Here is a 16,888-nt window from a genome sequence, read left to right as displayed (position 1 = left end):
ACATACTGTATATATATTGACATTTTATCTTGTTCTGGACGTCCTTTGTTTTTCTTAGAAATAGGGGATGCCCCTTATTTGAATTTCCCTTATTTGAATTTCATTGCATGGACACACTCAAAACAAAGGATCAACGCTCTAATTCTACCTTGCTCTGGTGTACATTTTATCCTCTGTGTGTGTGTGTGCGTGTGCGGTCAGGTGACCCTGGGCCTGTTCGGCCATGAGGAAGAGGTGATCTCCAACCCGCTGTCTCCAGGCGTGATTAAAGGCATCATCTACACTAAGTGTTCTCCTCTGGGAGGGGAGAGGGAGGCGGTGCTCCAGCAGGAGCTGGTCATCCACATCGGCTGGATCATCTCCAACAACCCTGAGCTGTTCCGCGGCATGCTGAAGATACGAGTCGGGTAAGGAGAGAGAGAGAGAGAGAGTGTGTGTGTGTTTGTGTGTGTGTAGCTGGCTGCTATTTGTCCCAAAGGTTTTATACCAAGTGAAGGCAAAACATTTAAATATTGCTGCCATTTGTTTCAAAAGTTTATCCTAAGCTAACCTTTCGTACTGTATGTGTGCTAAGGATAACTATTTCTGAAAGCAAATGCACGGTTTTGTAAGATAGTTACCTTTATTTCTATTTGCAACGTGACAAAGCTTTGTTTACACATTTATTTTTTTCCTTTTAAGTGTAAATACCAGATCTAAATTGCAGATCTACAAGCTCACAGCACGTCACAATATAATAGTAAAAAAGGATATACAGTACAAGGTTTCCACCTGACAGAGACAATATACAACCATAGATATACAGTAATATTCCATGAAGGAGGTGAAGGTCATGGTGTGTGTGTGTTGTGTGTTGTTGTCAGGTGGATTGTCCAGGCCATGAAACATGAGTTGAAGATCCGTGCAGGGGACATGTCTCCTCAGGACATCTACCAGCTCTCTCCCAGTGATGTCAAACAGCTGCTGTTGGACGTGCTGCAGCCGCAGCACACCGGCAGGTCCTCTAAACACACACACACACGCGCGCGCGCGCACGCATCAACACGTTTGTATTAGTATACTTGTGAGGATATCAAAATGAACTAATTGAGTGCCAGAATTAATGAATTAATTAAGTCAACCAGTGCCGGCGTTTTTGAGCATTTTTACTAACCTTTCAAGAGCCACAGAATATTTCGCTCCAGGACGATCGACACACCGAGTGTCGCAAAAGACGGAGGAGTGTCTCTGTCTTCCATCGGGGGGAGGGGGAGCGTGTCACCACGACCCTCCGTTCTTTTGTTATTGGCTGTTGAATATAGCTTGTTCTCGCCAAAAACAGAAAAAAACAAGAAAGTATGTATTTTTCAAAATCCTTTAACATTAGATCGGTTTGTTGTGATCACATTATTTCCGGGTATACTCTTCTCCAGAAGTCATAGGATCACTCATAGGTTGGCGAACAGTGCCATCTAGCGTAAACACTGAAAACACGGTTTTGGCGTGTAACACGTCATTGGCACTCTCGGCTTTGGAAAAAATCTTCAAGCTCACAACTTGTTGCACTGCCCCGAAACCTAAACTCTAAATGTCTAAACCCAACCTCAATCTCCCCAAATCCTTTTTATTTATTTTTTAAAGATATTTTGGGGGGGTTTCTGCCTTTTTTTTTATAGTTTAGAGTGTAGACGGATAGGAAACGGGGAGGGGGGAGACATGTAGCAAAGATCCTCAGGAATGGGACTCGAACCCGCAATGTGCTGTCAGGCTACATTAAAGCCTAGCTGTCCGGGCCCCCCTAATCATTTTTAATCATAAAACAACCATTTCTCTTGTGATGAGAATGGTCCTCACAATGTTTATTTCTCAAATTCGACTGTACTTGTGGGAACATTTGATACTAGTGTACCAAAGTAGTGTGCATACACACACACACACACACGCACACGCACACGCCCACACACACACACACACACACACACACACACACACACACACACTGTTTCCTGCATTCAAACAAAGAATGGCTTGGTCCCCTGAGCTGTGATAAACATGAGCATAGGGATCAAGTGTCCTCTCATCCAAGAAATATTGTCAGAGCGGCAGATGTAGGGGCTGTGCACACTTATTGCAACATTCTGTTTGTCCTGTATTGATTGATTGATTATATGGCATGATGCCACATAGCTGTAATTCCATTATGTTAATTGTCCAAAGATGTGTCTCCCTATAGCCTAGTCTGGTGTAGTCAGATGATGTCATAATATCAATGCTGTAGGGCAGAAACCTCATATCTCAACATTTCAATGTTTTTGGTAAATGAATACCGTATTTTGTTGTACTACAGTGTCACATTATAGAATGTTCACTCCAGAATAGGGATGTCGGGATTCATATGGTTAAGTGACTTTCTTGCCCTGAATTCAGTCTCACAGGCACCACTTCAGTCTGCGTACTTGTCTCAGGGAAGACATAGACAGAGTCTAATAACAGTGTGGCCTCCCTGCCCAATCTTTAGCTATTGATAGTAAATGACTATGTGTGCAGTTTGTGAACGAAGCTGCACAAATCACTGTGTTCTGTTTCAGACTCAGTTGTAAAGCTGTACTATAATGGGAACCATCAGGATGTTATTGTCCCTGCATTGATGAAATGGCACACCGTTGCTTCAATCCGCTCCAAACTTGCCACAAACACTGTTCAGGGGTCCGCCATGATGATAGTCACACAGCAGTGTTGATTTTGACTTGGTTTTAGTCATAGTCTTTTGAATAACATTCCGGTTAGTTTTAGTCATATTTTAGTCACCTGAAATGTTTTACTTTTAGTCTAGTTTTAGTCAACTAAATATCATAAGATTTTAGTCGACTAAATCTACAATTGATTTAGTCGACTAAAATTTATTTTTGGGCGGTCCGTGATGGCATCAAAATTATTTTCACTTAGCTGTATGCCAAAAATAATTTATCTACAATCTCACAACGCGTTGTGAGCTTGTATATCAACTATTTTCTGTCTGTGACTCGCACCCATGATGACTTATCTTAGTTCTACTGGATCTCTTCTCCACTAGTCCCTCCCAAACAATTTTGTCTAGTTTTTATTTTTTGACGAAATTGTCAATTATATTTAGTCATAGTTTTAGTCATCATAGCTTTTTTTTTGTTTGTTTTTTTGTTTTCGTGACTGAAAAAAGGTAGTCAACAGACATTTTCCTCATAGTTTTAGTCGACGAAATCAACTCTGTCACACAGGGGCCATGTTAGGGGCCCCCAGGGGCCACGGGCAACACTGTTGCTCCAATCTGCACCAAAACATGACACAAACACTGTTCAGAGTTCTGCCATGACAATCGTCACACCAGGGGCGACGTCAGGGGCCATTAGTATCAATGGCACCACGTCAGGCGCCATTGCTCCAATCCTCACTGCAGTGTCTTAACATTTCAAATGGCCATAACTCGGTGACCATTTCTCTGAACAGTGCAATAAAAAGTCCCCTCTGCATCATTCTCACCAATTCATTGGCAGCTCAAATGAATCGCTTTAAAGTCTTGCTCTGTTTCTTGATGGATTTTTGTTACTTCTGTCGCCGTTGCGGACATAAGATGGAGACTAATGGGAAATGGATCGAAAGCTGTTTGAAAGCACCAAAGGAAGTACTGCACCACTTGTGTGCCAAACTTGAAAACTTTTTATGCATGAGTACTGACAAAGTGTAGAAGACATTACTGCTGTCGGGGCAGAAACCTCTTAGCTCCATATTTCAACTTTTAATATTTTTTCATAAGTGAATGCCTGTCATACTAACTACAGTGTCACGCAATAGTAGCAAAGATTGCCGATCGACATGCTCACAGGAAGACTATATTATCAAAATATTGGTTTCCAATACCTTTCAATACAAGAACTGTGCGGCTTCAGCCTTTTCAACATTATTAACTGCCGTGGTCAGCACCTCATCAAAACAGGTGTTTTTTTTGTGTTTGCCTGAACGACCAAATGTGCCCTTACTCACAAGGTGGTCTTTCTACAGGTCTAGATGGTAATGGTGGTCTTTCTACAGGTCAAGAAGGTAATGGTGGTCTTTCTACAGGTCAAGAAGGTAATGGTGGTCTTTTTATGGTGGTCTTTCTACAGGTCTTGGCTGAGCAGGCGTCAGATCGACGGCTCTCTGAATAGAACTCCTCTGGGTTTCTATGACCGGGTGTGGCAGATTCTGGAGAGGACGCCCAACGGCATCATGGTGGCTGAAGCTCACCTGCCACAGGTACCTGTCTCCAATCAAACATCAGTATTCACAGCAAATCTAATTGCCGTCTATTGTTATGTTATAGAAAATCACACTTGTGATTTACATTGTGATTCATATCATCACTTGATTCTTTGGTGTTGTATTATATCAGAGCTTGAATGTTGCTTGTAAAATATGTTTTAAAGATACTTTAAAAGATATTTTTGTGAACGGAAATGACGAACAGATGACAGCTTCCTTTCTCGGCGTTCGGGAGCCGTAGTTCCAGACCCTATATAGCATTAGGCGATGTGGGATAGTTATTTTTCAAGGTTTTGAAGAAAACATGCCATGACATTTTTTTTTTTTTACATTAACACAATAACCGCCAAGGTATTAAACATCGTTTGTTATCCCCTTGCCAGCGTAATTACCTTCATCCGATGAATTTTGAAACACCGTGGAGGCGACATTGTATTCCAAAAAAACAAAAAAGGCGGAGGGAAGGGGTAAGAGGAGGGATCTGTGTATTCAGACGGACCACAACATTCCAACCCGCAATTTTGGGGCTGGGGCTCGCTGAAAACAGTGGTTTTCAATGCAAAAAACAGCAACTGAGTTACAGATGATTTTCTGAAAATCCCATTGTCAGGGCGGGCAGAAGTGACGTTTTTTGGAATGATCTCACATCCACATACTTCTTCTCTCATTGACGATGGATCATCCCAAAGCTGTGTTACAGTGCCTAAAACAGCGTGCCTAATTTTTTTAATAGAACGCATTTATGCGATTTGGCGGACAAGTGCGCTATTTAATAAAATGCATTTATGCGCGATTCGCAGGAAATTAGTTAATCTGTTTATATCAATGTTAAATTATCAATAAAAGCCCCGCCCCACAAGTTGGGAATCGCTGGTTTAAAGAGTGGCTTCTTGAAAAACTTTTTTTATTTATATTCAAATAGACATCTTAAAGCTTTATTATGTTGTATGTATCTATTGTGATTACAATGTATTTTTGTCCAATCTGTACACAGATTGGACACATCATCAGTGTTGTTTCGGGTCTTGCAACAGACACCCTCCTCCAGACCACCCGACCGAGGCTGATCAGACCCCAGCCTGTGTCCAAGTGGCATGCTACTGCCCCCTGTCTCTTGAGGGGAGTTAGAGACAGTGCTAATTAGGGGCTTAGGGTTAGCCTGGCACTAGCCAGACCAACAACACAGATCCATGCATGCTGCATTTACAACTTGCAACATGCATGGATCCACGCCATCGGTCCGACCAATGCCAGGCCAGGGAAGTTGAGATGTTCCAGCTGTTGGCGACACTAGGAGGCTCTAGGCACTGTGGTTTGGCTCCAGGTCTGGCTCCTCCCTCGTCTGACCAGAAATGGAGGCTTTTCTACAGGTGCGTTGCGTCGCCGTTGCTGCTGGGCTCAAACATCTCACTCTGCCTTGATGGATTAAACCCTCCCTGCAGGTTTCACCGCAGTCTGTAGCAAAAAGGTTCTTCCTCGCGGAAGACGTGGTTTGCGCTGCCAACCCTCTCCACTCCAGGTCACCGTCTCTCCGGCTGTCCTCTGTCTCTCCAGATGTCACCACACTCTTCATGGTCGTCACCCAGTCTATTCCTGGTTGTCACTGGTGCTCTCGCTTGTATGTTAATACAATATAACTGGGGTGGTCATATTTGGTCTCCCTACTCTTCTATTCATTGAGACATGTGTACCGCCTCCTACAAGCTGAAGCATGAAGAGAATAGTGATGTATCAAATGTAGCCTACGGTAGGCTAGTTACATTACACGTACATACAGTATACAGTAGTACATTATACATACATATACAGTAGTTACATTACACAATACAGTAGTTACATTAGTTGGCAGAATTGAGGATGTTATGATTCTCATTAGGAGGGACAAAGAAGGACAAGATCAGAAATTACTACATTAGAGGATCAGCACAGGTTAGGAGGTTTGGGGAAAAAGGAAGAAAGGCGAGGTTGAGATGGTTTGGACACGTGAAAAGGAGGGATGAGGTGTACATACATTGGGAGAATGATGCTGAAGATGGAACTGTCAGGCAAGAGGAGAAGGGGAAGGCCAAAGAGGAGGTTCATAGATGCGATGAGAGAGGACATGTACTGTAGGTGGCTGGAATCACAGAGGAAGACAAAGAAAACAGAACCCTGATGGGAATTACCCGAAAGAAGAAGGAGATCACCTCTCTTTCTGAAAACTTCAGAAGGAGCATGTATTGTGCTTTACACTTGGACCATGTTGCATCATGTTGCACACCCAAAATAGCCAGTCTACAAGCGCACAAGGCATCGCAATGCGACGGATTGTGATCTCATAGATCTGCTGTTTTTCATGCAAGGCACTGGCGCACTTCCAAGTGTGAATCAGGCTAAACTCTAAGTTCACAAGTGTGCTGTTGTACTCCAGCGGGAGAGAAGTTGAGTTTCTTTGAACAGTGTGAACAGTTTGAGTGGGAGTATTGCAGGTTGGTGGAACATCTGTCCTGCCCATGAACTCATTGTTCGTGATAAAAACCCACCGGGCGAAAACGTAATCACACCAATCGAAAGATGAAGAAGAATAAAGAATTGAGGGATCAGACACAATGATCGGTACACAATGATAAATGAACCTAATTCTCTCTCGCTCTCTCTGTCTCTCTCTCTCTCTCTCTCTCTCTCTCTCTCTCTCTCTCTCTCGCTCTCTCTCGCTCTCTCTCTCTCTCTCTCTCTCTCTCTCTCTCTCTCTGGCAGCAACCCACTCTGTCTGACATGACGATGTATGAGATGAACTTCTCCCTGCTGATAGAGGACACGCTGAAGAACATCGTACTGCCTGAGTACAGACAGATCATAGTGGAGGTAAAAAGATCTGTTTACTAACCTTGAATTTTAATCTGTTAATCAAGTCCATCGGTCTCTGTTCATGCAGCATATTTTATGCTCTTACCGCAGGTAAGAGTATGAAGGTACCGCAATCGTGTACCGCAATCGTAATCGTGTACCGTGTACCGCAATCGTAATATTCCTTGAGACACATACAGGTATTTCGGGGCTTGGCCGAATCTGCCATTCTTGCTTGTGAAAAATGTAAACGGGACCAGAAAATATTCGAAACTTTCCGCGATATGCCCAAAAGAGGAACACCAGGTTGAAAGCAGTTTTATGATTTTCTCACAAGTATTTTTTTCGAAGTGTTTTTCAATCATCCCATGATTTTTCAAAGGTACAGTAAAATCGCCGTTTTCGCTGGCAAGGGTACAGTAGACGGATGAATGAATGAATGAATTCCTGGCAGTGAATGACTTAAGTACTACCAGGACACTATCAGGTAAGCGTACTGTATGTTCCCGAACTCAGCTGATGGCCATGCTTGAGGATTATAGTCCAGACATCGGCATGCAGTCTTAACTGACTTTATTTAAGTCCACAAAGTGTCATTTCTTTTCTTATAACATGTTGGCGGACTTGGTTGAAGCCTGCAAATGTTGTTGGCTGACATAAAAAAAGCATATAAATCCATATAACCACAAAATATCTAAGAAAGAAGCACCTGTTTGCCTTATTTCTATGGTTTCTAAGCACCGAGGTGATCCGTCAACATCATGGCGGATGATTGATAAATCACAGGTGATGTCACTGTAGTCAGAAGAATCTGGGGGGAAAAAACATATGGTAGCATCATACACTACTAGCATCATACTCTCATCAGATTATCTTAAACATGCACACACTATGAGATTTTAAAATAATGAGACATCACACACTACAGGATTTGATTAAGATTTATCGGGGTCGCAGCACCTCACGCCATTTCATCTCACATGATCACATGCAGAAGCAGCAGCAGTAGCTGACTAGAAGATGTAAAGAATGAACAGAGACGGTTTAATGTGCAGAGGTGATGAACGGTATTGTATTATGTCTGAAGACACGTTACAGACAGTGTTCTTCACACATATCAGCTGTCCAACGCATCACAATTTGTTTGGACCGCTGCCAAAAGACCTCTCATTCACTTCACGCCTGTCTCCTTGTAGACTGTCTTTCTCTCATTCACTTCACATCTGTCTCCTTTCCTTTTAGACCGTCTTTCTATCGGTCGCGGTCGACTCCTTCTGTGCCGGTGCCGTTCCACTCGGACAGTGGCGATCCACATAAATATCCAGATAAATCAATCAAACATGTCTGAAAATCATCCGAACGTCCTGTGAGCGTCCTCGGAGGCTTAAGATCGGTTCGTTGAAACGCACTAGAGGATAATCATGCCCGACATTCGCTCCCGATCTAGGCTGGGGTACGGAGCGCCCTCCCTATAATCGGGAGGGTATGTTTCTGACCCCAAATCACCTGGATTATCTTGTAGTCTGAGCCCACCTTAAAATGCAGTGCAATTGAACCAACATGCATGCAAATATAAGCTCTTGGTCAGCTTTCGCAAAATTGTAATCAGCAAAAAATGATTGAATTGAAGCACATTCAAAATGATTAAATACATACCTGAATGTCACGGTTTGCCAACAGATCAGCAGCCGTGCTGTGCGTGCACACAACTTTCATAGATGTTATTTATTGTAATGGTGTGGCTCGTCAAAATATGACTGTGTCATGAAAAGCATATGGATCAAATTTTCATTTGGATTAAAGCAGCAATGAACCATCAGTCTGACTTGTCACTTATACAAGGTATTTATAATAAAAAATAGAATTAAAAAGAAGGGAAAAAATTATTAATTTACTTCAGTACTTTCCCCTTGGAACTATAAACCAGCATTTCCAGCTTACTTTTATTATTGTCTCCGCCAGGCCGAAAGGCATGGCGAGAGAGTATGTTTTCTACCCCGCCCGTCCGTCCGTCCGTCCGTCCGTCCGTCCGTCCGTCCGTGTGTCCGTCCGTCTGTGACCAGATAATCTCCGGCACCGTTGGCTTGATCGCAGCAAAACTGTGCACACACACTCCCTGGATGCCACTTCAGAACCTCTGCCCCAAATGTTTCCATTGGGCCTTTATAGCGCCACCAGGAGGCCGATTTGTGCAAAACATATTTTTTGACATTACTACTACAGATTTTGTCCAAAAATCACGCAAATCGGTACGCAGTATCTCTATAGTCATTAAACGAAACGGGTATTTCAGATTTTTCATATTCCATCCTGATTGGCTAAAAATGTCTTCCAAAGTTTGCAGGAGTGCTCCGCTTTGAACAAAATGCCTCAAATCATGAACACAGCATGCAATTTCCGTGAAATTTTGCACGTAAATTCCCATTAGGCCAAGAAAGAAATACCACTTGACATTTTTCAAATCAGCCTCATGGTGGCGCTATAACAGGCCGATTCGTGTTTTTACCTATAACTGCACCGATCTGTGTAAAACGTTGTATGCACACTCCCTAGAGGTCAAGGAAAAACTTTTGCCCTGCATTTTTCACATCTGCCCTTTATAGCGCCACCAGGAGGCCGACTTATGTAAAACACATTATTTTATACTACTCCTTCCAATTTTATCCAAATTTCACGCACATCGATACACATGATCTATAGTCATGTGATCAAGATGGATGTGTTTGATTTTTCATATTCCATCCTGATTGGCTAAGATTGACATCTAAAGTTTGCATTATTGGCTTGTTTTGAACAAAATTCTGAAAATCATGAACCCACCGTCCGATTGCGGTGAAACTTTGCACGCACATTCACACTATTTTGAGGAACAAATGCCACCCTTTTAACATTGGCCTGCTATAGCGCCTCAAATCATGAATGCAGTGTCCGATTGTCGTGCAAGGCCTAAGAAGAAATAGCACCCTTTTCACATTGGCCTATTATAGCGCCACCAGGAGGCCACAATACCTGACCTGGCGGAGACCTGTGCTCCGAGGAGCACTTTTTCTAGTTATTATTATTTCTTCCAAGTTTGTTACCTGAGAAGAGAGTGCTTTAGTGTGTTCAGCTTGAATACAAATTGTTCAGGAAATGGAAAAAAGAGCCTGTGTTCCGATGGATCCAATGTAGTTATTATTTAGTCTTATTACACAGCTTGGTTGAATGCTTGATTCTGATTGGTCAATCACTGAATTCAGCGTTGTGTTATTTCTCGATAATGACCGATGAGCTCTATCTAATCAAAGGCTCAGCGCACCTGCTGCGTTGCTTGATTTTGTGCCGTATCCAACATGACAGCCATGTAAACAAACACACAATGTCATTTACATTGCTCTCAAGAATGTTTTTGAAAACATTTGAAGCGAGAAATAGACAATGCAGTAACCAAATTTGTATTCTATTTGATACACTATACACTATATATACACTTACTTGTTTTCCGAGGCGACCATGTCCACCCAGCGCAACACTTATGGAATACTTTCATTACCGTAAGCAAGGAAATGCTTTGTTTTGTTGTTACTTTTGGGTCAATTTATTAATTAATGTATTAAGTAGCCGTGTAATAAGCGGAATAATTGACAGCCAGCCGGTCATTGTTGAGAAATAAAACCCTTCAGTGTGATTATGGCCTAATCACCTAATCAATGGCCTAATTTATTTCTCAACAATGACTGGCTGGCCGTCAATTATCTCTTGCACAAGCTCTTTTTGGTGCTTTTCATTAGTTCAATATTTATAAAACCCACAGACACACTTAACAACTTTCACTTTCCAAAATAAAATAAAAAAGGCAAAAGTAGCCGACACTGTAGTATGAAAGAGTAGGACATTAATTTACCCCCAAAGATGTAATATGGAGATACAAGGTTTATGCCCAACAGCGACGAAATGCAATTAAAGCAAATTGATCTTTCTTCTTTCACACTGATGTACTGTGAATCTCAATGTAATTTATGTTGTTAAATCAAATTGTTGTTAACTCTGCTTTAAAGCAATGGTTCTCAAACTTTTTCATGTCAAGGACCCCTAAATGTATTTGTCCGCGGACCCGAGAACCACTGATCTAAATCTCTCCACTGTCTTCTGTTCTGTTCAGCTGATGATGGTCATATCCATTCTGCTGGAGAGAAACCCTGAACTGGAGTTCGGTGAGAAAGTGAACCTGGACGGCCTGGTGAAGGAGGCCTTCAATGACTTCCAGAAGGATCGGAGTCGCTTTGAAGGCATAGAGAAGCAGGTAAAGTAGTGATGTTGTTCTTTGAAGGCATAGAGAAGCAGGTAAAGTGGTGATGTTGTTCTTTGAAGGCATAGAGAAGCAGGTAAAGTGGTGATGTTGTTCTTTGAAGGCATAGAGAAGCAGGTAAAGTGGTGATGTTGTTCTTTGAAGGCATAGAGAAGCAGGTAGAGCAAAGTGCTGACGTTGTTTCAGGCCTTCCATAGCTTCAAGTCACAACCATGTTCTTAATATACTAGCGGCGAAAGCTACAGTATTGGGCAAAGTGGGCAGTTTCGCGCAAAATTGAAGATTTTATTTGGACTAAATGGTCACCTGAGTTTCAAAGTCGGGTGAGGGTGAGGGTCGTTAATTAACGGAGCGGCAATGCACACATTAAAACAGATTCATGAAACGTAGCATTATGATGAGGATTTTAGTACGATTTTAAATGTAGACCCTAAAATTTACTTTACTTTATTTGTTTATTTGTTCGGGACAATGTACATTAATTATCACTAAGAGATGATTTAATACATAATTAAGTGTAAATATGCCGGATTTAGCGAATGCGAATTTCCATTGGTAGTCCCCAAAAACATAAAACCATACAGACATCACAATAGAACAACATAGTTAACAAAACACTCAATTAAATCAAACAAAAGGCTTAAAAACATTTAAGAAAGCCTATTTAGAGTAAAACTACTCACAAGTTTGTTTTAACCACTTTCAATTGTCCTTTGAATGCTATGAGTGTGGGTGGGGCTCTCCCTTAGTCCAACTGGGAGATGGTTCCAATCTGAGCAACCTTTGATGGAGAGAACATTTTGTCCAAATGACAAATTCATTCATTTTATCATCAGAATGTATTCTTTGGTAGGCCTTTCATTGTATTACGTTGCAATATTTCCTTCTCGTCCATTAGGCCTGTCCGTGTTGGCTGTGCTGCGCCCTCGAAACGTTGATTGCCCAGTCAAAATGTTATTTCTGCTGCCGCTACTGATATACACTAAAATCACTCTAAATCATTCTGGGGAATAAATTAACATTTTGTTCCATGCTTACCTGATAATATAGTTGAATTGATTGATACTGTGCATGACAATATGACTGAAGCTTATACAATACTCCTTAAAGCAGTACTCATTTAGTGCTAAAGCCAACAATTAAGCCTGAGTTCTACTTGGTTGCGTGCCAATGTATATGTATAAATCACCCATTAGATTTTCAATTTGCAATGAAAAATGGAGCAAGCAATCTGTCGGCAGAATCGCTTTCTGAGTTGAATATTTGCAGTCCTCGGGGGCAGGCCTTTGAGCAAGCAAGCAAATTAGCATAACTAGGCGCAGCCAAGAATTATTTCCTGTTATTCAGGCATAGAAATGAGCTCAGCCCCCGAGAGCTTTTTTAAAACATTTTTTTTACTGAATGAGTTCCCAGATTATTGGACACAATCCATGTCCATTTTGCTCAAATATCTTTTTTATTGCGATTCCTGGATCACCATGATTTTTGTAACCCTAACCCAATTTTTCAATGAGCTGATGGTTGCATGTAAACAAACACACAATGTCATTTACAAATCAACATTGCTAGAATGTTTTTGAAACATTTGAAGCGAGAAATAGACAATGCAATAACCGAAAATGTATTCTATTTCATCAACACTTCCTTGTTTTCCGAGGCGACCGTGTCTGCCCAGCACCACACTTATGGATACTTTCATTACCATAAGCAAGGAAATACTTTATTTTGTTGTTACTTTTGGGTCAATTTATTAATTCATTCAATAAGTAGCCGTGCAATAAGCAGGATAATTGACGGGTCGGCCGTCATTATTGAGAAATAAATCCCTTCAGCGTGATTAGGCATGACCGGCGACCCGTCAATTATCCCTTGCTTAGAGCACATGTTCTCAAAGTGCGGTCCAGGGACCCTCAGATTCCTTGATGATGTTCCAAATGGACCCTTACAGGCCTGTAACTCTGAGAGTTACAAATGTAACCAAATTTGGATTCATCAAACACATTTGAACAGAATTTGTTCCATTTGTTCACTCTCATAGTTATGGGGGTCCTTGAAATTAGGTCCAGGGTAGACTGTTGCGCCTTGTCCTTATTACAAGGTTGGTTGCAGGTGTGGTAGTCTCGGAAACTAAGAGGAACTGGAGTGGTAAAAGACTTACACACTACAAAAGGATTAAGGATGACTCCTTAAAGTAATACTAGGTAACTTTTTCAAAAAACGAAAGTAAAATTTTATATCTTTTGTGAGTGGCAAATGTTTCACAACACCCATTCCATGAATTTCACCCCCGAAAGCCTTTTATAAACATATTTTCTATTGAAAGTGGACAGGGGGCGTCTTTCCCGCGAAAATGACGTCATCCGGCCGGAAAACGGAAACGGAATTGCACCGGTTTCCTGTTTGTCCCGGAACTACCGCGCTAGTAACAAAAATGAATTTCATGCTGTTTTTATGGCATTATAGGATTTGAAGATGGAAAAACAACAGCAAAAGAAAACACAGCTCACGGTAACTAAAGCTCCACTGGCTAAGAGAAAAGATCCGCATATAGTATAAAACAACAAAAGTAACCCTTTTTGAAACGCTTCCGCCTTCCGGTGAAAACAAATGGAATTCTGGGTAATGCAGAAATCCGCTAAAGACCTGCAATGACGGTAGTGACCAGCAGAGGTTGCTAAAATCGTTATTTTGGGACTTACCAAGTACGGCTTTAATGACTTCGGGCGGCAATGGCTCAGGGGTAGAGTGGCCGGTAGAGCGGCCGGATGGGAACCGCGAGGTTCCCAGTTTGATCCCGGGCTCCGCCAGAGTTAGTGTCGAAGTGTCCTTGGGCAAGACACTGAACCCTACATTTCCTCCAATGAGTCGGTTGCGCTAGCTTGCCGCCATTGTTGTGTGTGTGAATGTGGGAATAGTGAGGACGCTGGCGTCGATTGTTGGCCGCTTCACCTCCCAAGTCCCCCCCCCGTATGAATGAATGAACGAACCATTGGAAAGCGCTTTGAGCACTTGGAGAAGCACTATAAAAATGCAATTCATCATTTTTAGACATCATTATTTTGACATGCTCAGCCTCATGCTAATGTGCTCTTGAGCAAGTACAAAATATATCAAAATATTTATTTCTTTAACCACTCCCAGTCTTTGAAATGAAAAGGTTTGTGAGCCGCTGTATTAGAGGACATTGTAAGACACGTTGTATCCGTGTCTGTTGCAGGACAACATGGAGGCGTTCTACAACACCCCACCAGTGGGCCAGAGAGGAACCTCCAGTTACCTGACCAAGGCTGTCATGAACCTGCTTCTGCAAGGAGACATCAAGCCCTGCAAAGATGACCCATGTTCTGTTAGCTAGAAGCCCCGCAAAGATGACCCATGTTCTGTTAGCTAGAAGCCCCGCAAAGATGACCCATGTTCTGTTAGCTAGAAGCCCCGCAAAGATGACCCATGTTCTGTCAGCTAGAAGACATCGTGTTGAACCCATTTGTTGTAATGGAAAACATGTTTCCAAAATAACAACAAAAAGAAAGTTGATCTACAAGCTAACAACGGAATACCAATTAGTCATTACCCAAACCTCACACCACCACCTACAACTGTTACGTTACTTGTAACTAGTATCACCAGCAACTACATGTACTTACATTAATTGACTTAACACATGTGCTACGGCTACTCTTAGGGCAGACGGACTGCATTGACTTAACACATACTACTCTTAGTGCAGGGGTGCATTGGATGATGCAATGCTTATCTATAGATCATTAGTTATCAGTGTGTTGTCATGTATCCCCAGAGAAAGGAACGCTGCTTGTTCTTGTTTTTCCTTCTTTCTTTAGTTTCTACTGTTAACGTGTCAGCATGCATCAGTTTGAGCTTGTCCTTTCTAGGCTGTTCCGAAAGCAAAATATTATGCAGGTCCATCAGCATGAAAACTATTGCAAATCAAGATGCCTTCATGAATGTTATTGCTAGGGCTGTGTGTGTGTGTGTGTGTGTGTGTGTGTGTGTGTGTGTGTGTGTGTGTGTGTGTGTGTGTGTGTGTGTGTGTGTGTGTGTGTGTGTGTGTGTGTGTGTGTGTGTGTGTGTGTGTGTGTGTGTGTGTGTGTGTGTGTGTGTGTGTGTGCGCGCGCGCACGCGTGCGCGTGGGGTGTGTTTGTACCAGAGGATGCATGGTTGTGTGTCCTTTGCGTGACATATTTGTGCATGGAGCGTTTGCTGCGTGACAATAGCTTCTGTTTGCCATAACCCCCTCATGTCGCTTTCTCTCTGATTACTGCTGTTTGCGACGTGATGTGAAATGATGTGTTTGTGAGTGGCGATCTCTGCATGACAATGAGCGCCGCTGCGCTGTTCAATCCCAGTTCTGAGGGCTCTCCAAAAAAAAGCCCATTTCAAAGGAAGGTAGGCAGCAGAATTTGTTTTGGTCGCTGTCAGGTGGAAACATTGTATATCCAAAACCTTTCAAAACATTCTACAGGGATTATTTAGTTAACAATCTCTTGTTAATACTTTTCATTGGTTCAATATTTATAACACCCACAGACACATATAACCAATTTCACTTTAACCTAACATTATTTTCAAAAATACTTTGCTACTTTTGTGTGACACTGTAGGAATAGCATGTTGCAAGTTGAAAGAAACATAAAAAGAATCTGAAGATGGGAGGTTTCTGCCTGACAGCTATGTGTTGCTGTCGTCCTAGAGTGGAAATGATGAAACATGTGTCTCGATGTGTTTATCTGATTATATAATCACTGTGATCCATCCATCCATCAAACCTTGTCATAATCCAAACCTTGAGTATTTGTAACTACTGTACACACTACCGTAGTTTTGAAGAATAAAGTAATCGGTTAAACTGTGTGAACTTTTGGGGTCTGTGCTGAGTTTCCATTAGTTTTATTGTCTCCGCCAGGAGACTATGTTTTCGTTCTCGTCCTTCCGTGTGTCCACCAAGCTAACATTGGTCAAGCTTCACGTGACACGTGACAATATGTTGAAAGGGTGTGCTTTGATTGGCTAGCGAGACGCATGATGAAATAGAGTCCTATAAATAGGTGTGTCACTTCAAAAGATCATTTATATCTTTTGAAGTGAGGTAAGACAGGATTAATCAGGAACAGTACTGGCGGAGACCTGTGCTCCGAGGAGCACATTATCTAGTTGTCTCCGCCAGGAGACTATGTTTTCACTTTCCGTCCCCCGTCCCCCTCGGCTAAGCTAACATTGGTCAAGCCTCACGTGACACGTGACAATATGTTGAAAGAGTGTGCTCTGATTGGCTAGTGAGACGCATGACGTATAGCGGCCTATAAATAGATGTGTCACTTTGAAAGAGTCTGTGTCTCTTTCAAAGAGAGGTAAGACAGGAATAATCACGAAATGGCTGAGAAATGGCGGAGCAATACATTATGTAGACACACTGGTGTCATCAATACGTAATATAAATAGCTTAGACAGGATTAATCAATATTTGCTGGCGGAGACTTGTGCTCCGAGGAGCACATTTTCTAG

General features: G+C 42.1%; 1 protein-coding gene across 3 annotated transcripts in view; it reads left to right on the top strand.

Moving 5' to 3' along the window:
* The window catches only part of phkb (phosphorylase kinase, beta), a 131,907-nt gene extending 115,670 nt beyond the window's left edge, over positions 1-16,237 (top strand). For all 3 annotated transcript variants that reach the window (XM_084044494.1, XM_084044495.1, XM_084044496.1), the window contains exons 26-31: positions 202-407; positions 864-998; positions 4,119-4,248; positions 6,991-7,098; positions 11,222-11,362; positions 14,586-16,237. In XM_084044494.1, the coding sequence (XP_083900620.1) occupies positions 202-407; positions 864-998; positions 4,119-4,248; positions 6,991-7,098; positions 11,222-11,362; positions 14,586-14,723 (858 nt within the window). In that variant the 3' untranslated portion in view covers positions 14,724-16,237. The remainder of the gene's footprint in view (positions 1-201; positions 408-863; positions 999-4,118; positions 4,249-6,990; positions 7,099-11,221; positions 11,363-14,585) is intronic.
* The last annotated feature ends 651 nt before the right edge of the window (positions 16,238-16,888 follow it).

Source organism: Gymnoscopelus microlampas (genome assembly GCF_963454915.1).
Source record: "Gymnoscopelus microlampas genome assembly, chromosome: 1".
Lineage (NCBI taxonomy): Eukaryota > Metazoa > Chordata > Actinopteri > Myctophiformes > Myctophidae > Gymnoscopelus > Gymnoscopelus microlampas.
Note: the sequence above shows the minus strand (reverse complement) of the source record. Positions and strands in the feature narration are given on the sequence as shown.